We start from the raw sequence: 23,632 nt of genomic DNA, 5'->3' as shown, positions 1-23,632 counted from the left end.
AGCTGGTGGACTTGTGGTTTTTCTCCCTGTCTTCACAGTGACCTTGGCTTTGATTATTCCTTGTGCATTTGTAGCTGATACTATGCCAACAGTCCACCACTTCAGTTCGAACAACAGTACTTAATGTACTGCCTGAAAACCTAGTTTTCCACAGATGTGGAGTTGCCTAATATTGGGGTGAGGGGCAACTATATAAAATTTTGACTACAGCAGCTGAAATGTGTGAGAAACAAAGGTATGCGTTCAATTCTGTGTTAACATTGCACAGTCAAGGCTGCGTGGTTAGTGAAAGTTACCCGGTTTCAGTTAAAGGAAATGGGACTTTGAGTGAGAGTGGATGGGGCCCTGAGTTTGAAAGAGTGAATCAGCTTTGAAAAGATGCCTTAAGGCTTTTGTTTGAATAGCATAGGTATGTTGAAAAGGCTGCTGTGTTCTCATGCAGCAACGAAATTATGTAGAATGCGGACCATGTAAAAACACTTATATTTTATTAATGAGTCTGTTAGTGCCAATGTAGCTTATTTTTGTAGCAAGCAAATAACTTTAACTTGAATTTTCTTGTTTCAGGACCAGAGCAATGGAATGCCTATGTTGTTCCAAAATGTGTGCTTGGTAAGGATTGTTTGGCTCACAGAAAACACAGCCTACCTGGAATGCAAAAATCCACATTTTGTCTTTTTCAACCATGGGTGCTTCTTTTTATATGTGGCACAAGGAGACCAAAACTGCAATGACAATGATTCTTTCTTCTGGTGCTTCTTCCACTAAAGCATCATTAACTCTTTACAAACATATGGCTTATATAGCCAGCAGATACCACCTCACCCTCAAAACCAAGATAAGGCAAAGGGAACGTGGGTGGGTTGGAAAATAGCTGGGGAAGGAGATTTAGGAGGACATGAGGAGTGAGGGGCATGGTTGGAGGGAAGTTCCCTTATTCCCAATTTATCAGTCTTGTAAGAACCTCTTACAGCAATGGTGCTAATATTGACTATTTAAAACACGCAAGAAAATGATAGGTAAGGACTCTACTGACAGCATCATCGGATGCTAACCAGAAGGTTAAATGAGCTCTGCGGGAGGAACTAGGATGCATGAGGAACATGCCTCAGAGAACATGAGGTTTAGGGAGAGCTGCCATGCCCAAAGCCACCATGCACAGCTCTGCAGAATGGGTATTTTACATCAGCCAATGATGGTAATTTTGACAGTCAGGCTATCACTGATTAGAGTCAGGTTTTGATTGCCTGACAGGCAAGAAAACCCCAGGCACTGCTCTCCAGACTCTGAGGAACACCACCTATTTAGCACTGGCATCCTGAGTCCCTTCTAACACTGCCATCAGCCTATACACCTGTCACCACTGTCTGTAAGCTGAGGGGGCCAAGCCGGTGACTGTTCTGATGCTCCATATAGAATACTGTGGGTTTTATTTGCACCTTCTCATTTTACCCTCATTCAGGTTCCCAGACATGCACGTTTTTGGTTGCTTCCTTTATGAAACAGATAAAGTCTGGCAGTAACTGGCCACAGGCAACCTTGCCCAGTCCCCAGAAGCTTATCTTTTATGCCTGGTTATGCCTCAAAAATGGTTTTGTTTATGGGGGTTTTTTTTTGACTCTGAAGTGCCTTCCTAAATCAACTAACTGCTTTGGACTCCATATCTAGTCTGTGTGTCATCTGTGCTAATAAACAGGAAACCTTTGGACATCTCTCAAGGTATTTAAAGCCCACTGCAGTATAGTTTACAAAGACAACAAACAACTAATTAGATCTATTATCTAAAATAAAAAAGGCACTTGTTTACTAAATCTGGTTTTGCTGAAGATTTTCTAACATGCTGGATTTTGTATTACATGTGACCTAAAAGTACTACAGTTAGTACATTACTGTGCTCTTCCTTGCTAGAAGTCGGGGCCAAATTACAGGCTAATTTGGAGTTCGCAAACTTTGATCCTTAACAGAAGAAAGGATGAATGGGAAGACAGTATCTTAAATGTGCAGGAGTGAAAATTATACCCCAGTATCCTTTTCACTGCTAGGGAGCTTACACCACTTTGTTTATATATATATTTTCAATTCCGATAGGATTTGATAGAAAAGAAATTAACCTAGAATTAGAGGGTATAATGCTCATAATCCGTCTTTTGGCATGGAGTTGAGCCGGGAAGTTAAGGGTAAGCCTTTGACCAGATGTCCACGGTTCTCCCACTAGATCCTTACAGTAAGCCTCCAGCTTAGACAGAGAAAAATATCAAGATGCTGCTGTACCGGAGCCATCACTATTTCATCACTGTAGTGGATAATACACAGCTTATACAGCTCTGAAGACTCCGAAGGAGAAAAAGGAGTTTATGAGGACAAAGAGGAGGGGATGTAACTGGGAAAATAAAAGGAAAACATGTACTGGGAAAGGAATGGATGCTATTTTGTCAGGGCACACAGCAAGGTAGATGAAGCAAATACAAAACCAGTAAAAATCTTGCCTTCTGAAAGAATAAGCAAAGATATTTTCTTTGTTTTGCATTTTTCTGTGTCTTTATTTAATTTCAAAGTCTCCATTACTGATTCTCTCTTCAAGACTTGGTAAACTGGATTAAAAGATACGCATTTTCATTTTGTACTACAGGAATAAATTCCCATGACATGAAATCTCTTACAATGGATTTTTTTTTCCTCTTGTCTTGTTTCCCAAGGCATCTTTGAGGTGGTTATCAATAAATAACAGACAGTAACTGGCTAAGCAGTCTGTTACCTACTTTTCCTTTCATCAACTGGTGAAAAATCTGCACAAACTACACATGACAGTGCCAGCAGAAGAAAATACCACTCATTTCACTGAGACAGATGCACACTGCTAAATATAGATTTTACAGAACTGTTGGTTTTTAAGTTCACAGGCCTCATTTCCACTGCTTCTCAGTGGCTCTTTCTCATCTCCCATGTCACTGTCTTTCATCTGCGCAAAATAGGCAGGAGAAGCTTTGAAGTCATAGTGCCTGTCAAGAGATTTCAGGTGGATCAACATATGAAGAGCGTAGACAAGAACCAGCAGCAGAATCAGCGACATAACCAATCCCATCAGTATTGCTGGGGAGAAAAAGGATGCACAGTCTTTTGCATAGGCAAAATGTCCTTCTCGAACATTAAAACCTTGAATCTACAAAGAGAACAAAAGAGCTCATATTAAATAAAGAACTTGCATCTTGATTACAAATAACTTTGTGAATTTTCTCCTGATGCCAGTAAGAATTTTTAATTTAATATTCGCCTATTGCAAAATTGTATCTCAGTACTAGCTGGAGTTAATGTTCAGAGTTTATCCAGGTCAGCCTTCTAGAAACCACCAGTTATTCTAATCCCCTTCACTCTGCTGCCCAAAGGATTTGCAGTTGTGTTTTAAACAAAATCTTCCATGATCGCTTTTAAGAGCCCAGTAATATTTAATTGTAAGCATGGTACCTTTCAAGTTAACGGTGCATTTCCAGCATAATTTTTTGAGAATTTCCAGACTCTCTGCTTCAGACTGCATAAACTTCAACATGACAAACAAAGAAATATTCTCAATTGCCTATCTTAATATTAGATTTTTCTCACTAGATCCAAGTGTGTGATATATGGCAGTAAATCATCTAAATTCCGTGAACTTGCATTCAACTATGGCCAATATCAGTACGTTTTGCTTGTGGCTTCAGTTCCGACATGAAGTTTACCACATTGGCATTCAGGGAATTGACTGTCTGATCCACTAAATCAGTCCATGGGCATTTATCACATGGTGAGAAAAGGGGGATCAGCTTTCTCCCTAAATTCCCTTTTTCAGCTATTTTGCCCTATAACTTAACTATCTACAAGCAAGACAAACTAGCCCTGTTATCTTAGGTTCTCTTACTGCCCAACACAGAAAAATAGGCACTTTCAGAAGATGATTAATCTCATCCAAAAATAAGGACTTAAGATGAGTCAGAGGAATTATCCACTGGCTTTAGAGGCAGGCTGGGGTGACTATAATCAGGGCACAAGGTTAAAATTACTAGGCATCAAAAGTTAAGTGAGATGGATCCCACACGTGGTGACCGATGCTGTTATTGATGCTGAGTTTCAGAACCCAGCTCAGAGAGATCTAACACTGAAAGTTAAATTCACTCCCCACACTAAAAGGAAACCCAAGCAAAAGACTACAGAAAATCTAGACAGCCTTTCATTTCCTTTGACAGGAAGATAAGTATAATTATCTAAGTCTTCATTTCTATTTCAAGTTCCATGGAGATCCCGTAAGCTGTACATGGAAGGTCATTACACTTTCTTGGCAGTGAAGTGCAAAATTTCCCGTCGGTCTACCTACAGGATCCATTTGGCTTAATTCCATGACGTTACCTGGAAATCAATAAAAGTGACTTCCCAAAGCTTTGAAAGATCATTTGCAGAGCTGGGTGTGAGAAGTGCATCATATCTCTGCAAGCTGCTCACACGTTCACAGTGGTAGGAGTAACTTGCCGGTGCACATATTCCAGTCGCATTAAAGGTCGCTTGTATGGAGTGGTTGTAAAGAAGTTGCAGTCTGTGTAAACTGAACCAGTTCTGAACAGATAGCTGGTAATAGCTGGTTGTTAATAAGAACCTGAAAATATTGTAGGGGAAAAAAGATGAATAAGAAAGCAAGTCTAAATAAGAGATGGAACTATTAAATTCACATGATGAACAATCTTAGAAGACATGCTGGTATTACCAGAGTTTCATCCATTTGTATCACTGTGAGCTCTAGCTCCTTCTATTGAGTCTGGAAAATTATTTGAGTTTCTTCATTGCTGCAGCTGAAAGAGTTTACTGCTCTCCCAAACAGTGAAAGGAAATGACTGAGAAAACTCTATATGCAACACTGGTATTGCACTTCTATCCAAGATACAGGAAACCATTTATCAAGAAGTGTTGTTTTCTTTGGTCGTCAAGAAGCAAATGTAAAGTAGGTCACAGTTGGATGCCTGAGCAGCCCACACTATCAGTTCTTGTGGCAAAAGTCCCAGACAAAAATGTTGCTAATTAGCAAGGTTTAGCAAAAATCTCAGATATTCTATACAAAATAGATGACCTGAACTTTTCTTATTAACAGAAAAGTCAACACAGAAGAAGAAATGCCTTAATAAAACAAGGGAGGCACATGGCAGACCTATTAAATGGCAACGTCTTCATTATACAATCAACAGTTCTATCACATTATTTTTGCTTACACAAATTCTCCTAAAACAAATTGCACAAGGACTGTGTAACAATAGGTATTAATATGTGATTATCTAGTATTTTATTTATCATATAAACTTACCTAATAACAAGACCCTTTAGATTGCCAATGTCACCAAACTTCAGAGAAAGCCTAGGTCAAAAAGCAAGTAATGTCAAGCTAGATAAAGACTTCAGAAATCTTAAGAGAAAAAAGCAGCAAAAAGATTAAGCATAGTAGTACATGAAGCCTTTTGCTCAGTATACCTTTGAAGTCAGTGGGAAAAAAAACTGAAAGGATTAAATCTTCCTCCAGTGAAATCCAGTAGTTGAGCTGTTAATATGAGGGAGGCCTAGACTATGCAGAAAGAACAGAATTGCATGCTCAACTTTAATGCAATCCAATCCCACTGCTTCCAACATTGGTTGACAATTAGGTTCATTTGGTCTGTGTTCTCCTCCTCAAGCCATGGTATCTCAGTCATGAATCACCTCTGTATGCCATTAGGAAGTGTAAACAGCCACAGGATTCTCATCTTTTTAGAAACTAGAGCATAACTAAAGCAAATGACACTTGAGTTCGAATTTCACACCTGTGCATCATGAGAGCAATATAAATACACTGACTGTGAGGTAGCTCTACATAGCTTATCTGTGGTGCGCATGGGCATCTGAAGTTTACTAAAGTGAAAGGCCCTAGCAGCTTAATTGTAAACTAATGCATGCTCTACCATCCTTCTACCATCTCTGGAATTTATGCATTATAGCACTGCATGATTAAGTGGTATACATTTTTTTGGCTTAACAATAATATTTTGCCTCTTAAATCCTGCATAACAGATTCTCGCTGTTGACATAACGTTTTCAGACTAAGCTAGAGCCAAAACAGAGTGAAATCATGCAGCGTCTGAAAGACTTCTGAACCTAAAGATGAATAAAAAAAAAAAAAACAGCTAGCCCTATGATTTCATACAAGAGCTATACTTCTTGTACCTTGACTAACGTTGGTCCAATAAGCCAGGACACTGAATCTAGATTACCCCTAACTCTATTAAAAAGGGAAATCATAGACAGTTGAGGATTAGACACAGGCAAATGCAGCATTAAGCTCGGTAGCCTGATCTAGAAGTTACTGCGTAAAAAAACCCCACAGGTTGGATTATTATATTTGTATAGCAAATACATGTATGCTCAGTGCCAAATATTTCTTCCTGGCTCCAGCTACTTTGCATTGAGCAGACAGCATAAAGCAGCTTCAAAGCTGACCTAAAGCCATAACAGAGTATTGTCTTAACAAAGAAGGCTGGAGAAGGGACTTTTCAAGTTCAAGGGACTTTTCTGGGGTGAGAAAAACTGGGCAATGCATCGTGTGAGCACTCAGCCATCTAACTGGCATAATTTAGGTCAGTTCTTAAACCTGAGATTACAGAGCAACATTCAAACCAGTTTTTCCCTTTCATCTCTGCTGCAGTCAGTTGCAGGTTTACTGAAAATCTAACCCAAGACTTGAATTTGGCAATTAAACTGAGTCTAATCCTGACTCACGAGCCCAGATAATCCATTTTCCTATCTGTAGAGCATGATTTCTACACAGGGACCTCAATCAGTACTTAAAAGTTGTCAGCAGCAATGGATGAATGGATATTTGAAACATACAGTTTCTAATGACTTAATACATGGAGCTAGCAGAGATGCCACAGATCTGTTCGTGCAACCTGTTAAATTTCCCAACAAATCCCTCCTAACAAGAGCTCAGAGTAGGACAGGGTTTTCTTGGTTAGGATTCTGGAGCACTTTCAAATGGCAGGAGTCAGTGGGACCAGTATTACTCAGTGCATCCCAAATAAAAAATGTACAGAAGATGCAAGAAAGGAAAAACATTGGGAAGGGGTAGCATTCTCCTCTCTCTCTGCACAGAAAAGAGGAGGAAAGTAGTCATAGTATGACTCCTGACCTCAGCAAAAAAATGCCTGCCTCAGCTTCAAACTAAACATCAAGGTCCTGCTTGCCTTTAACAGTTATGTCCCTAGTTTGAGGCTACTCAGAAAACTATGGGAGAAACAAAGAGGAAGATCAAATGATGTGGCAGATGAGATGGCTCTGGCCCCACAGATTTTGAGATCAAACCTCAGATATGGTGAAACACTGACAAAAGGCATGTCAAGCGTCTGCTGTAGAGTTGTTCTGCTTCCTGACTCTTCCTGCAGCTTTTTTAATGAATAATGTGTTCTATAAATTCCAAAATATCTTCCAAGCTAATGCATCAAGCAGAATATACAGCCCTGTCGTGGGTTGACCCCAGCCAGCAGCTAAGACCCACACGATGGCTTACTCAACCCCCACCCCACAGCAGCACAGGGGAAAGAACAGGAAGAGCAAAAGAGAGAGAACTAAAAAAGAGGAGGGGAAAAAAACACTGAAGTTTTGCAAGGGCAGTCACTGACCACCCCCCATGAGCTGACCCATGCCCGGTGAATCTCTGAGCAACTGCCACCCCGGAAGGCACAACTCATACCCACTTCTTCCTCTCCCCCAGTTTTTACTGCTGAGCATGACGCCATATGGCAGTGAATATAACTCTGGCCAACTTGGGTCAGCTGTCCAGGCACTGTCCACTCCCAGCCTCTTGCCAACCTCAACCTACTCACTGGTGGGGGGCAGAGTGGCAAACAGAGAAAGCCTGGATACTGTGCAAGCACTGCTCAGCAAGAGCCAAAGCACTGGTTTGTTATCAACACTGTTTTAGCCACAAAACCAAAACACAAGAGAATCATCTGCCTCCCAGCCAGAGCCAGGACAAGTCCTAATTTCTTAGAACTCTGTATTTACAGAATGAAGCATGCACTACTGTAACCAGACTGCAGAGGTACCTGTGACAGATAGGTAGACCGAGTAGCCTGCTCAACTCCAACAGTCTCTAAACAGCAGCTCCAGTAGGAGTTTGCAGTCCATCACTGCACTGTCTTTCTGCCTTATGAACAACTATCAAGTCTCATGAACAACTATAAAACTATACTTCATGGTTTGAAATCCTTACTTCCGCTGGAGAAGCTGGCGGCTCATGGCCTAGATGGATATACTCTTCGCTGGGTTAAAAACTGGCTGGGTGGCCGAGCCCAGAGAGTCGTGGTGAATGGAACTAAGTCCAGTTGGCGGCCGGTCACAAGCGGTGTCCCCCAGGGCTCAGTTCTGGGGCCAGTCTTGTTTAATATCTTTATCAATGACCTGGATGAGGGGATTGAGTGTGCCCTCAGCAAATTTGCAGACGACACCAAACTGGGTGGTAGTGTTGATCTGCTTGAGGGGAGGAGGGCTCTGCAGAGAGACCTGGACAGGCTGGATCGATGGGCCGAGAGTGTGCCCAGGTGGCCAAGAAGGCCAATGGCATCCTGGCCTGTATCAGGAATAGTGTGACCAGCAGGACAAGGGAAGTCATCGTGCCCCTGTACTCGGTGCTGGTGAGGCCGCACCTCGAATACTGTGTTCAGTTTTGGGCCCCTCACTACAAGAAGGATGTTGCATTGCTGGAACATGTCCAGAGGAGAGCAACCAAGCTGGTGAGGGGTCTGGAGCACAAGTCATACGAGGAACGGCTGAGGGAACTGGGGTTGTTTAGTCTGGAGAAGAGGAGGCTGAGGGGAGACCTGATTGCCCTCTACAGCTACCTGAAAGGAGGCTGTAGTGAGGAGGGGGTCGGCCTCTTCTCCCTGGTAACAGATGATAGGACGAGGGGGAATGGTTTGAAGCTGCACCAGGGCAGGTTTAGGTTAGATATTAGGAAAAACTTCTTCACTGAAAGGGTTGTCAGGCTCTGGAATGGGCTGCCCAGGGAGGTGGTAGAGTCCCCATCCTTGGAGGTATTTAAAAGAAGGATAGATGAGGTGCTTAGGGATATGGTTTAGTGGTGGGATGGCAGGGTTAGGTTAACGGTTGGACTCGATGATCTTAAAGGTCTTTTCCAACCAAAGCGATTCTATGATTCTATGAGTATATTTTCTACTAGGTAACAACCGTTACTAATAAGACTAAGATTATCTCTGAACTGCACACCAGAACGGAAGAAGGAATGTTTGTTAAGTTATTCTTTTTTATTTTTAAAATCATATTATTCCATTCTCTACCTCTGCCTTTCAAAACATAGTGCTGGATTAGTTCACATTATGATGACTTAAAACTCAGACTGCCTGGTTGAATACTCTGATACCACGGGCAGAAAACCTGGCTTCTTTTTCAACTATGCTTTTAGTTTTCTTGCAACCTCACTAAAATTTCTGTGCACCTTTGGTTAGCCTTTGGTTAGCCTTCACATATAATCAGAAAGAAAGAACACTTACTTTCTGTGGAAATGTCCTTAGATGTACAGGTGAAATGTTGCATAGGAGCTAAATGAAACTGCTGGCATTGGTCATGTTATTTTTATTCTTGTGTGTCATTATAGATTTAAACTCCATTTATGGGGAAGACTCAATGCTCATGTACAGCACGTGCCCAGTTAGGTATCCACCTCCTAATTTTTAGACTGTTGCCTACCAGAGTGGAATCAACGACCTGGTATTAGACATGAAGCCAGCCAGCCCACTACATGGAAGGAGAGAAACGGTCAGGTACACTACAAAGGAAATCAAAAAACCTACACACCTTTCTAGTATGGCCATGGGATTGGAGGATTTGGGATCCAGTTAGGTTAATATATAGCTCTCTCTCAGGTTTAGCAGGAGCAAAGCACTGTGCTGTTCATGCTGAAGAAATTAATGACAGACTAGGATGCAGAGCTCAGTTTTTCGGAGACTCTTCAGCTCCGTAGTGAATTCACCCTTCAGCTTCAGCAGCTCACGGATCACATCCTAGAACCTGGAGCTACCTAACTGTGTTTCTAAATACACATCTGCATCTTGTACCAATGGTTTACATTACTGCTGACACAAATCCTATGAAGGTATAAGCAGTCACACACAGGCAGCCCCTAAGCCCCCATATTCAGCACAGGATCCCCTATTCAATCTCCCAAGCAGGTATGTAAAACAGCTGGATATTAAAGAGATCTATGGCTTCAGCCTCACAGGCACTAGCAGCAAAACTAACTGGCCACAAGGGTTGACTACACCACTGCAAGAGATGAAGACAACTATGTACATCTACGTGCCCCACGAAAGATTGGTCTGAAAGTACATAACCCATGCTGCCTCCCTGCCCGCAACGTCAGGACATTATAGGAAGAAGCTTTCCCCTGGGACTTTACACCACATAATACAAGGTCTGTTTCCTTCAGTATGTATTTACTAGACTTGTTATCTGGTACTAGTTCCATCGGCAGAGTAGAATGCCACCTTACATTGCATTGTCTTCACTGCAGTTTGAATCTCCAACATCCACTGTTGCATGGACACCAAATGTCTTCTCCGTCAAATCCAGCTGTGTGTGGTTTTCAAACTTAATCATGATCCTCTTGGCCCAGAAGAGAATGCAGGGGATGCCATTAACCGTGACGTTGAGAGGGCTATGGGTGAACGGCCTCCAGGATGCTCTTTCCCACTGTCCTTTCCTGCTCATGTTGTAGCTGACAACCTGATTGACCACATACAAGATGAGTATCAGAAGATGAGTATTTAAGGAGTTACCCTCCATCCTACCAGAATAAACGAGGCCAGCACTTAGAGAGCACCTGTGGACCCAGTTCTCAGCCACAGCAGTACTGAACTGAGAAAGCAGACAAATCTCTGGCTAGACCCTTCCCACCACAGGAATGGCACCATACAGACCTCTAGCTCCAGCACAACTGGCCAGAAAGCCAATGTAAGTTATATTTATTCTACTAGGGTCGTATCACCAGGGCAAACCACATTCGTAGCATGCTCCCATCTCACTGTGCTCAACATAAAAAAAATTGAAACAAAGCTAGGATCACAAGGTGCTCAGAATACTCTCTAAGACATGTTTAAGAATTACTTCAACACACTAAAGAGGATTCAGCCTGGGCCAATGATACATCCTACCACACTGAAAGCACACTAGGCAGCTGTCCAAGAAAACATCCAAGTCTACATCTACTTCCAAAGGAATGTCCAAGTCCACATCTACCTGCAGACAGTTTGGCTCATGATGGCTTTAAAATCAGGAAAATGACTCTTGCAGAAGAGGATGGCTCAAGTATGGATCCCCGCCTTTACAAAATCAGTCATTTGTAAGACTAAAACCTGGGGACTGCACCTTCTGTGTCATCTGTAGATGTTAGAAAAATGCTATCCCTTCTAAGCCAAATTTCTTAGCAAAAGGAGGACAATTTGGGTGTCAGGCAATATAATTTGAGACAGTGAGTCAGGGCTCAGAAAGGACTTCAAAATTTAACTGTCATTTCATATTTCAACCTAAAATTTCCAGACACCAACTCTTTTCCATCCACATATGTCCTATCTGAATATGGTAATACATACAATGTCTGCATGGCTGTTTTGCATGGCATATGATTAAGCAAGTTCAAATCATGTACAAACAAGAGAGGTATTCTGTGTCCCAGCCATAAACAGCATCTTACCAGGCTCCAGAAGGGATGTGGTTAAGCCCCAAAGCTTTGTCTTGGCTTAAAGAGAGATTTTTTTTTTCTGTTCAGATTAGCGAATCACATCTCCCAGCTCAGACCCTGAAAGACCCCTTTTGATGCTTGACCTTACATATGGCACAAGACTGATTTAGGATTAAAATTAGTATGTACGCACAGCAATAAACTGAAAGCAAGGTAAGATCATGGTCAGAAAATGTGATGCAACAGCTAGCAAGAAAAATTGACTGTGACTGTCATTTGTATAAATGATAAGGCTGTCTTCTCAGAAGTACAGATGAGAGAGATTTAATCAACAGATTATTTAAATTAGATTGCATCATTTGCAGGGGTTTTGATAAGGAAGCCTTTTATGCTCAGTTTTTGATAAGACCTACAGGCTGGACTCAGGAAAAACTCCCTATTAAATTTAAACAATCAGCAGTTTTGCCTCAGCTGTTCTTTTAGTACCAAGTGATATAAGCAAAATACTGGCTGCACCAGTCAATTGGCATTGGACAGAATATGGATGATAGGATTTGGTTCTTTCAGCAAGACCCTGTGCCCAAACCCACTGCTGGTCAGCACCAGTGATGGCAACTGAAGTCTTAGCTCACTTCTCAGAAAAGCAGACGGTATCCTGTACAGCATGTGGTGAATCAGTACCACATCTCAATGATTTAGACAGTTTTGTTGGCTATTTCTTGTAAACAATATATTATTTAATTCAATAATACAAATTAAAATATCTCAATGTGCTATGAAAAAACTTCACACATCCGGTTCCTTCAAACGTTACCTGTGTAATTGCTACTTGATTTACATTAAATTTTGGCTTCACACCACCGTCATAACGTGGACCTGCAGAAGAAAGTGTGTTATTAGCCCACAAAAAAAACGTTCAATCATTTATAAAAGCATAACTTTGCACATTCTTATGCCTGCACAAAATGTGCAGGCATGCATATATAGTTATCTCTGCACAAAATATGTATTTCAGAATACCTGACATTGTTTTGGGAAATATTGGGCTTGGTGCAAATACTGCCTTCAATACATCCATTTTCTAGTTTATCTTACCTTACTCATACAACAAGGTTTCTCTTCTTTCCATTGAACATCTTGCCACCCTTACTGGGAAGAACTCCAGTGCCCCAAAATGACAGGATTCAGCCTATACATGTATTTATTCAGCCCAAACACACTTAACAAAAGCTTCTTCTTTCTTCATACAGCAAACTTTGTTGTCAATGGCGTGTGTTGAATTGCAGAGCAAAAGCGTGTAACTATGGGTGGGAATTTCTTTCCCTGAACTGGCTGGAGATGGGAAGCTGTGACAAATAACCTGATGGCCTGACTGCTTGCCAGGAGACTGAAGTTTCATAGGTGACAGATCATTTCATGGACACTCTCACAGCTCCATCCATCAAACATTTAACTCTGTTTTCATTTGGTTAAAAAAAAAAGTGAATACTTCTTTCTTCCACATTCTCACTGTATCTCAGCGTCAGTCAGTAAATGATTATTTTAACAGGCAAATCCTTTAAAGGGTATGTTCTGAAGAGGCATATGCTTTAACAACACATTTGACAGAAGAGTCACTAAAGCCAACAGAAGCAACATCTGGGAATGAAGATCTTTTACAGCCACGCTAACATCCAGTATCCAGCCACTCAGCCCACGGACAAAAAAAAAAAAAAAAAAAAGCCTTACCATTTTTTGGAAAAAAATCTTGATCTGAAAACACACGTGAACTAGAAGGGAAGAGAAAAATATTTACTGTACAGCATCTGGATTTAAAGTCTGCAGCAAGTTTACTGGAAAGAGCTCCTGTTCCTGCTTCATTCAATAAAACATTCAAAACACAACTCAGATCTTTGGCTGGTTAATGTCACAGGAACAGGGCAAATTAATCCCAAAGCCAATGTATCCAGGATAAAAACACCTCATTTTCAGAGATCCCCAGGTGGATCAGCCCTGCCGGGCATTCCCACATCCTTACCACATTGACTAAAGGCTTCATTACCTCTCTTGTCCCTTTCCATGGGACAAGTTCTGGGTTAGAGACTGACCCAGTTCCAGCCCACAAGCTGGGGAACATAAGGATAGTGCTGCACCCAGGATCACAGCCCCCAGTGAGGATTGGAAGCAACATGCTGAGTTCCTCTAAGATAGAGCAAATGCACTGGGCTAGTATGCCTTAATCCCAGATGTACAGCCAACCTAAAGACAGCTCCTGAAAGGCTCCAGGTAATCCCAAATCCCACGGAAGTCAGCTGCAAGGTAGGGAGCAAGTGAAGCACATCTCGTATAACAACTACCAGGCTCGTGAAATTTTTAGCTTTTGGTTTTCTTCTTTGGTATAATTTAGGGGTAAGCCTTCAGCTGGTGCAAGTGTGATCTGCTTTCCTAAACCAGAGAATCAAGCCCAGTAGATGCGCGTACATCACCCAAAGACCTGTACAACCAAACAGAGTCCAAGACACCAGGCTTTTCCTGAGGACCAGACTCCACTCATTGTGTCACCTTCCTGCCTCTTCCACACCACGGCAGCCGCCTTGGGACCTGCAGCCCACTACAGTGGATTGATCTATTGATCTGATGGCACGTGTCTGCGCCTCACGTTTGCTGTCAGCGTTGCCCAGCAGGTGAACACAGCAGCCCTCCCGCACTCGCAGCTGAGTATCACCCCACACAGACCAGGTACACCCTGCCCGACTTCTGCCTGCACGGTGCCTTCCAGGCTGAAAGCCGTGGTGGCGCCAGAGCTGCCTCATAGCCCCTTCACATGGAAATACATTTCCATCTTCTTGCCTTGTTTCTTACTGGCCTTCCAACCCACCACAAAAGCAAAATACTTGAAAAGATATCCGCAAACACCAGCACAGAAGGACCAGGAATAAAAGCAGTTTTCCGTATTTATGTGTAAGTTGTACCATAAGATATGTGAATTGCAGGGTCAAGTCTTGGCCACGCTGGGGAGTCCCTGAGCAGCTGGGTGAACCCACTCCCCGATGGAACCCCTGGGTAGAGGGAACTGTGTTACCCACTAACATGTCCTGCAGGAGTGATCCCAGCCTAATTTCCATCACGGCATTCTTAATGGCAGATAAATATGTGTCCGAACAACAAAATGGCCACAAAGGAGAAATGTGGAATGGCTTAGAGGCTCCTGGCTTGCTGCCGTGCCCACGCGGCTCCAGCAGTCAGGGAGTTTGATCACACTGAACCTGGCTTGCCTGAAACCCATGGCAATGTTACCAGCTTCAGCAAAGCCCAGGTTTCACACACAATGTCTTGTTCACATTCGAGGTTCAGGAAGACAGCAGGCTCTTTCTTCTTGATCAGCATCTCTCCAGCGGACTGTCCTTTTGCAGGCATGCTCTCTGCTGCCGCAAATAGATCTCCTGTGCCCCCTTGCAAACTCCTCAAACCCAGAAGGCATAACAGACAAAAGTGAAGCAGTCTGTATCCCAGCTTGTCATTTTACTGCCAAACACCAGGTCTGATGAACAGCTTTGCTCCAGACCATTGGGAAAGCTGCTCGGTCCCTTCAGCAACCAGGGCAATAAAGCAGAAGACAGTCTCCAGAGGAAACATAACACAGCACAAAAAGACAGCTAGGCTCTGCAGCACCATGGCAGTGACTGTAATCTGAGCTGAAAGAACCTTAAAAAGATCTTGCGTTCAAAAAAGTTCAGTGTAGGTAACACCAGGTAAAATCAGCCTGGCAGTTTTAATCACATAGAGACCAACTCTCTCCTCAGCTGGAGTGGTTAAATCCTTCAAGGAGGCTGTGCGCTTTCAGAGTGGGTCCCACTCTCCCCCACAGTGCTGAGCTGAGGTCTCTAAGCCGCCTGAAGGTCTCATCCCAGTAGCAAGCAGACTTCAGAGATGGGTGGAAATAATTCTCATTTTGACAGATAGCTAACAAAAGACGTGGCTAAAGCAGACTGAATTTTATTTTCTTGCTCAGGTAGAACTCTCTCAGAGGCTGTTTAACGATTCGGGGCATGGTTTTTGTGACTTGATGCAGCCTTATTTTTCTTTTCTAGTCTTCCTTTATGACAGATAGTGCCTTCAGGCTGGAAAAGGCAATTCTGGGGCATTTTTTCATGATAATAGCTACAAAAATGAGGTAGACCAAAAGGAAATTAGTTTTACTAAATTTAGTTATATTTATTTGTACCTATATATATTTAGTTACACTTCGTTATACTTTTAGCTCCTCCCTATATACATAAACAAAAGCTCATAGCTTTTTTTTCCACTCCAGTGTGGAAATCACCATGTTGTAGTGTGCAGACTAAAACACTGGGATGAGAAGAGACTGGTGTAAAATTGTGTAATTGATTTCATTCCCTCCCTGGACTTGTTTTTATATTGTTCTGGGAAGAGGAAGGGTTATTTTTGTTTTCATGATTGTAAATTATTAATTAAAAATTTATTAAATTAAAAAATTATAAATTAAAAATAAATAAATCATTACTTAGCTTCCCGTCTGCGGTAAGGCTAATATCACGGTCACGCCAATTAAATCACTGAGGAATGTTAATTGATAGGCAACACTAAGCCTTGAGGAAAGCATACAATGAAAATATGTGGCACACTCATTGCGAACACCCCTGTGGGGTCACATCCTGAGCAGAACGGTTATAACCGGCCTCCACGCAGCCCGCCAGCTGGTGACAATGCAGTCTGGCTCCTGCACCTCATGCGTACAACTGCAGCAACGCGCAGCCACACTGATCCAGAAGAAATGTCAAGTTTCTGTTCCCGGCATGAAGATACTCAAATATAGATGAATCTGCGTGGCTAATGAAATATTCATGCTTTCATGAGGAATACGGTGGAGAGTGACCCAGGAACCACCACTGAGTACCACAGTGTGACAAACACGATCAGCCACGGGGCGGGCACACCTGGGAGGCAGGCGGAGGCATGCAGGTGAAGTAACTCCACCTAGGTACTGCTGTTTGTCACTCCGTTAGCGGTGCTGGCGGCCTCCGTCCCTCCTGCACAATGCCTGCAGCCCCGTTAGAGAGAGGCGAGGAAAACCCATGGCAGCAAGGCTTGCGGTCTTTCCTTTGCCTTACTAAAGCCAGATGGCCATGGCACAGCCGGTCTGCTCAGCGGCGTAAGGGAAGGATCGCGAGCACAGGTTGATGTTGATGTTACCGGGTCTGTCAGCCGCCTTCGATGCTCGTAACCCTGAGTTCTCACAGGGGTGCATGATCTGTGACAGGAATGGGTGGCCTTCAATAGCCATCCCGCTGTCAAATCAGCAGCCTTTCCAATCAAAAGGCAAGCTGGGGAATTCACAGGTGATCTCTGGCAGCCAAGGTCCTTTTGCCCTCAGCTGGAGCATGTGTCATACAACAAAAGCATTGTAAGATGAAATGGGAAAATAAAGACACATTAAAATTATGTATTCCCTTTTCTGTATTAAAACATTAAGTACCCCTTAAGAGAGACAGGAAGCTAGCTAGGACTTACAGCCACCTTCTCTACTGCCTGCAAAATCGTCAGGGAACTGGCTAGACCTGAAATCAGTGAGAGCAAATCATTTTTAGCACACTGAATTACAGGGTAGACCTTCAATTTATCTTTTTTTCAGCCACTCTGCCCTAAAGCTTTGAATTCAGTTGCACACATGGTCTATGTCTTGATGACTACTATTTTTCCCTACCAATTTGTAAATAACTAGCCCAGATACACCCAGACACGTATGTTGTATGTTGAATTCACCATACCAAGTATGTCAGGAACCCACATGAAATTGGATTAGCCCTAATACAAAGCAGTGGGATGCCTAATCACTATGTAAAACCCAATTAAATAAGATTATAAGTATAAAGAAGTGTAAATTCCCTCTTATCAGATGACATTATCCATCTACATAAGATAACCAAGTCTAGCTGGTTTGTCTGAAAAAGTTTGTATAGGCTCCAGCCCTTGAAGACTTCCATGTGAGCAGTCTTTTGTCCACTCAGACGAGCCGCGCGAATGAGCCCAGCACTCAACAGCGACCAAGTGCGGAGGCCATAGACGGTTTTCATGCCACGAGGTTAAAGGAAGCCATATTCATGCTGTCTTTACCTCTTCATATTGCTGCTCTGACAAACTGCATCAGATGGCAAAATGCACTCTACTGCAGTATTTAGATTACCCCAGAATTATCACTCTAGTACTAATGCTGTCCATCTGCAGACTACCTCACTGGCTGCTGAACTAGTTTCAATTGATTTATGAAGCATTTAATTGGAAAATAACATGTGAACCTTCAAACTCCTGAAAAACAAAGTTATGATGGAAGGTGATGAACACTTGCTGAGCGCCTGATAGCAATGAACTGGTTGTAGTCCTAGGGACACTGGTCACTAGTTTCAGTGAAGTTATTAAAAGTAGAAACCTGGGAGCTCAGATTCAGGGAAAAAGCTAGTTCCTTCCACAAAACATCTTAACAAAAAATATTATTAAGCTTTAAATGTATCTATTTAAGTTCTATCATTAAGAAATATCTACAAAGCCCATGACTTTTACAGTTTTTAAATTTTAAGTATGCTGTGTCACATCGTGTTAGCCTGACGTGTGATTTGACACAGGAAGACAGATTTACAGAATTACTTTACAATGTACTGAGTACTGGGGTTTGAGCTGCACTTTAATGGATGTCAGATAAGAGCTGGTTCAGAACGACAAGATACTCAAGCTTTCATTTTTAATATAAAAAAAAGAAACTGAGCTCCTGGAACTTCTAGCAGATTAAAACTGCACAGGCACAATCACACCTCCACTGAATGCAAAGAAAAAATCCCCATTCAATTCACTGGCATCAAGATCGCAACTTCATTTTTTAATATTTATTAGAATAAAGTTCATGTAATGCTCCACTGCTTGCTCTCTCTCTGATTTTGATCTGATTGCAGAGAAGCGCAGTTATGCTAAGAAGACACTAACAAATCTGAAAACTAGCAGAGCAGAACAGCAAGTAAGCCATTTAAATGAAAACATATTGTAGTATTCATTGGTAACTCACTAGCAGATCTCTTAATACAAGCTTAAGCAAATCACCACATGTCCTTCTTGCCTTAAATGCACAGATTTTACTTCCAGCTGTGATCCTCATCAGCATATTTGATCTGTGTGTTATTAGTGACTTTGGGGCATGATTCAACTAATACAGTTTAGGCTGTTTTCACTTTTGTAATGCTTGCCTCTAGGAAGTCCTCTGTTTCCCCTGCTATGATTGGGGCTTCCTATTTCTATTTCATTAGAGAATAATATAGCACTATAAACAATGATAAATCTAGTAGTTTCATAGGTTTAATACCTTTTTGCAATACCAAATTAATGCTTCAAATATTCATTCTACAGCAGTAGAATATTTCAGCACCTATGTTTCTTGGAGTAGTTTTCACACCCTTACTGTTATCTATTTATAACTTCGTTTTACACAGACCGGGGCAAGCCAGCATGACAGTCATTAAAATGCAATGGAATATATGACAGAAGCCCAGAAAACACTCATTTTAAAACCTTTCCTAGTATTGTTTATGAAATGGTTTTAAAGTTACATTTTAATGCAGTCTAGACTTCGAAATAATTCATTTCTGTATTAGCCCTAGGTGTTTTCAAACCTGAAAATTAAAATCACATCCTGACATTCTAAACGGCAACTGAATCTGTTTCCGCACAGCACAAATGACCAAATCACAACATTTAAAACGCGCACGCAACTCGACCATCAGAGTTTGTGGATACACACTCAGTTACTGACCTGCCATCCGTCGTCGCAACCGTTTGCTCCGCCGGCGCCGTGAATCCCACATACCATAAAAGCAGTAGGAACCTGACGGCAGCGATCCTTTCCATTGAGAAGAGAGGGGGTCCCTCCACACCCAGCACATCTGCTCCTCTGGTCCAGAGGGCAGCCGGCTGCCCGCGCCCTGCCTGGCAGCGTGACGGGCAGCAGGCCCAGCCAATCGGGGCCAGGATTCGCCACTCCATCACTGCATCTGTACCCATGGGGGAAATTCGTCGTGTGCTGAGATTTATCCTGACAGCAGACACCTGCCGCTGGCACGTTCCAGCTTCCTTGTGAATTAAAGATTACACATTCTGGGGAAACTGTACCAGGCTATGAGCTGTTTGCTAAGAAAAAAAAAGAAAAGAAATAAAATCAGACGGTCTCTCCAGGCTCTAAAATCAATCTTACCTGTACTCACCCCTAACCTTAAAGAAAGGTGAAGGTGCAGTTTCCAAACTGCTCTGAAATTTCTCCTTCTGTATGATAACCAGAGAAAGAGTAACATGTATTTTCAAGTCTTATAATACCTTCAGAGTAACAGTATTATCCCCATTTTACTGGTATGAAAGCAGATATAGCAAGCTTAGAAGCCAAATATTTGGAAGTCGTTTCCTTTCTTCAGCATAGTTCAGTTTGTGCATGCCCAGCTTTCTGGCTCAATTGTTTTTACACTTACATTACTCCTAAGCCAGACCACAGTTGTTAAATGCCCACAGAATTACAGTGTCCCTGTTCCTGGACTGTCAGACTGAGACACCAAGGTGCACGTACCTCACTGTGAATTCAGCAGGTTGGCTCTGGGATGGGTGTTCTCAAAAAGAGACACGCGTCGCAGGCATGGGTAGTGCTTCCACAGACCCTCTGTCCTCACCATCCTTCTCAAAATATACATCGGTTGTGCTCGTGATGGGAAAGAAGAGGGCAAGCCACCTGAGCTGGCTCCTCAAACCCTGCGTTCTCCACACATTGCTCACTGACTGCAGCTTGCATTCAAAGTGTCGCCACAGGACAGGGGAAGCTGAAGTCAGGACACTTCCCGGTGGACCAGGGGTGACAGTGTTCTGGCCACCTGCACGAAGACAGCCGTGGATCGGTGACCAGCCTGGAGGGAGCTCTGGGGCCCAGGCAGGAATGGGTTCTTGGTACCCGCCTTCACGGTGGGCAGCTCACTCTTGAAAGGAAGCTCGGACCAGCGTTTAGCTGACGTGTGGTGACATTTAGTCGCCCTTCTCCGCTTCAGTATCAGTCACAACCTGCTCCTGCTAACAGCTATGTGTATACACCTATCTATCTACACACAAAACACCCCCCAGACGCCCACTGCTTTCTTGCTTGGCAGATCAGCTACCTGCTGATGTGATCACACAGTAAGCCCTACTTCACTGATTAAGAGCGCCTGTCTACTGCATTCCAGATATAAGATAGGGGTTTTAGCATCGTAACTATTACAAAGGATTTACCGTCTTAATTCATTTCTCTTTCAAGGGATACAGAGAGTATTCACTAATCTTAAAACTCAACAGCTTGTCCTCAGTAGTACTGCTTCTATCCAGTTTAAGGAGGAATCCAGATACTTATGTGAGAATCCCAGCTTGCAAAATGAGATAAGGAAGCGTAGTGATAAACAAGGACCAGTCGAAAATAATCTCTAAATTTTCTGTGAAGCACCAGCAATGTATGACGCTAAACTTGGAACAAATACACCAGTACAGAGACACAGCTGAGCTGAAAATTTTAAGCGGCCTGGAAGCAGGCAGAAGTGCCACACCCCTTGCTAAAAAAACATGAAGGCACTAATGCCACTGGCCTGTTAAACGTTTCGGTACTCCTGACCCATAGTCCCGTCCCTCCTACGTAAGTGGGGGAAAAAAGGTGCAGCGAGGCTTTCTGATGGTGCCTTGAGATTTCATTCACATGCTGCTTCTAAGTGTTATTCATCAGCATGGCAGCAAAAGCTAAGAAACAAAAATGCTGAAATACAAACCAGTATGGCACAAATGAACAAATAATGTGTCCTTTGGGGGCACAAAAAGTATCACAAACAACACGTGGCAGGCCACAGCTGAAGTCAGTACTGGCTGAATCCTCCAAGACAATGTCCTGTAGTCCATTCCATGACAACAGAATGCATCTTTAATCGTACTTTCAGCCTGTGTGTTTCCATGGTGATATCCATTTCTAGAGGGAGCCTGCCTTCCTAGGCCACCGTTTCACGTAGTCAAAGAGTACATGTCGACTTGCTCAGAAACAAAGGGAGTTTTGCAGGCATCCAAGAAAACATGTAACACCAAACTGCTAACATAGGTTAAACAAGTACAAAACAGTGAAAAGATACTGGCTCCCTCACTTATACAGTAATGCTATGGGTGCCGATAGCAATTCACCCAGCAGTCATCATCTGAAATAACGGTAGAAGCAAAGAGCATGAATTAAAGTCTTTCCTTATCTCTTGGCACTTGCTAATACAATAACAATAACATTAAACATTTGATACAGTCCTTGTAAAATGTTGCTATTTTATGAGGTTCAAGCATAAGCAGAGTCACATGGTATCTAAAACTGAAAGCAAAGAAGTCATCCTAAGCATTTACTTCATTCTGGTGAAGAATGATGACAAAGCCACCATCTCTGAATTACTGAGTTTAAAAAAGAAAACGTGAATGGAGCCTTGCACGTAGTAGCAGTCCTGACAAGGGCATGATCAGACAAGCTCTTAAAAAGCAATAGTTTTGTTTCCAACCTGTAAGATGGACTATGGCGGGCTCAAAGCGGCCAATATTCCAAATAAGGATTAAACTGCTGTTTATCGTCTTTTTTTCCCCCTCTGGCAGTAAGTTTTTGCTCATGATTACTCTTCATGCAAAACTCATCCTTTGATGATAAACCAGCTACCACTTAGCTATTTTTTACTTAGTATCATGGCAGTTCAGACATGATTGCCACTGCCAGGGAGGAGGCGCAGCAGTAGATCTCACTGTACTTCAACCACTGCTCTTTTTTTGGATCTACTTCGCAGACAAAATAGTTAAGCAAGCAGCTGAAAATTATATTCAGCATAACGGTTCACAGTTTTGTGAGGTTTGTGAAGAGAACAGTCAGAGACCAATAGGTCAGACAGTCGATACTGCTGGCATCCCACACGTCCCCTAACATGTCACCACAGTCCAGCAAGCCCCCTGTCAAACAGGATGATCACACAAACGTTGACGGAGACCCCGAGATGACAGCTGTTCTGCCTGATGCTGCAAGGATCATACACACATTGAGTTTCCACACGATGAATGAGACTGCAGACATCATTTCAAACATGGATAATTTATCTCTTTGGCTAGCACCTCCTCAGGCAGACAAAGGCACAATCTGCTGTCAACACAGTTTAGTTACCTTCAGATGACATATCAGGTCACCATGAACTGAGCAGCTTTCGAAAGCAATGCACCTCAACCCAAGTATGGGGTATCAGCCACTGTACGAGGTAACAGCACTTCATATATCATTACTATTTTTTTTTCTTTGAGACATGCATTGTTCCTCTCATTCAGGTATATTCACAATGCACTGACAATGCAACAGAAGCACGGGCAGAAAATTGGTGTTAATACAGAGAAAAAGCTTGTCTCAGCTCCAACAAAATCCTCTCTCTGGACAACTAGTTTGCCCGCAGCCTTTCAGCCTTCATCTCCACCACACCGGCTTGGATGTAGCGCCTGGAATACTGTGTACACCTGGATACTGTGTACAGTTCTGGTCCCCACTATAGAAAAGATGTGGACAGGCTGGAGGGGGTCCAGAAAAAGGCCACCAGGATGATCAAAGGCCTGGGAAGCCTGCCACATGAGGGCACGCTGAGAGAACTGGGTTTGTTCAGCCTAGAGAAAAGGAGGCTCAGGAGGGATCTCATCACCACGTACCAGTACCTAAGGGGTAGCTACAAGGAAGATGGAGACTCCCTGTTCACAAGGAGTCACATGGAGAGGACAAGGGGGGATGGACACAAGTTGCTTTTGGGGAGATTCTGACTGGACATGAGAGGGAAATTTTTCAGCATGAGAATCATAGAATCATAGAAT

General features: G+C 42.7%; 1 protein-coding gene across 1 annotated transcript; it reads right to left on the bottom strand.

Moving 5' to 3' along the window:
* Positions 1-2,688: 2,688 nt before the first annotated feature.
* ATP6AP1L (ATPase H+ transporting accessory protein 1 like) lies at positions 2,689-10,671 on the bottom strand. The gene is made up of 4 exons (XM_035896641.1): positions 10,550-10,671; positions 5,321-5,371; positions 4,378-4,621; positions 2,689-3,160 (listed from the first exon to the last, which is right to left on the bottom strand). Exons 1-4 carry the CDS (start codon positions 10,654-10,656, stop codon positions 2,858-2,860), a joined length of 705 nt encoding a protein of 234 aa, XP_035752534.1. The 5' UTR covers positions 10,657-10,671; the 3' UTR covers positions 2,689-2,857.
* Positions 10,672-23,632: the final 12,961 nt, after the last annotated feature.

Source organism: Egretta garzetta, unplaced genomic scaffold (assembly GCF_000687185.1).
Source record: "Egretta garzetta isolate BGI_Z169 unplaced genomic scaffold, ASM68718v1 scaffold136, whole genome shotgun sequence".
NCBI classification, from domain to species: domain Eukaryota; kingdom Metazoa; phylum Chordata; class Aves; order Pelecaniformes; family Ardeidae; genus Egretta; species Egretta garzetta.
The sequence above is the reverse complement of the archived record's forward strand: the minus strand, read 5'-3'. Positions and strand labels throughout refer to the sequence as shown.

Coding starts and splice junctions, on each gene's coding strand:
- ATP6AP1L (XM_035896641.1), bottom strand. CDS start 10,656: ATGATTAAGTTTGAAAACCACACACAGCTGGATTTGACGGAGAAGACA. Junction 5,372..10,549: donor TGCAGTGAAGACAATGCAAT/GTAAGGTGGCAT, acceptor TTTTTGACCTAG/GCTTTCTCTGAAGTTTGGTG. Junction 3,161..4,377: donor TCACTTTTATTGATTTCCAG/GTAACGTCATGG, acceptor TTCTCTTTGTAG/ATTCAAGGTTTTAATGTTCG.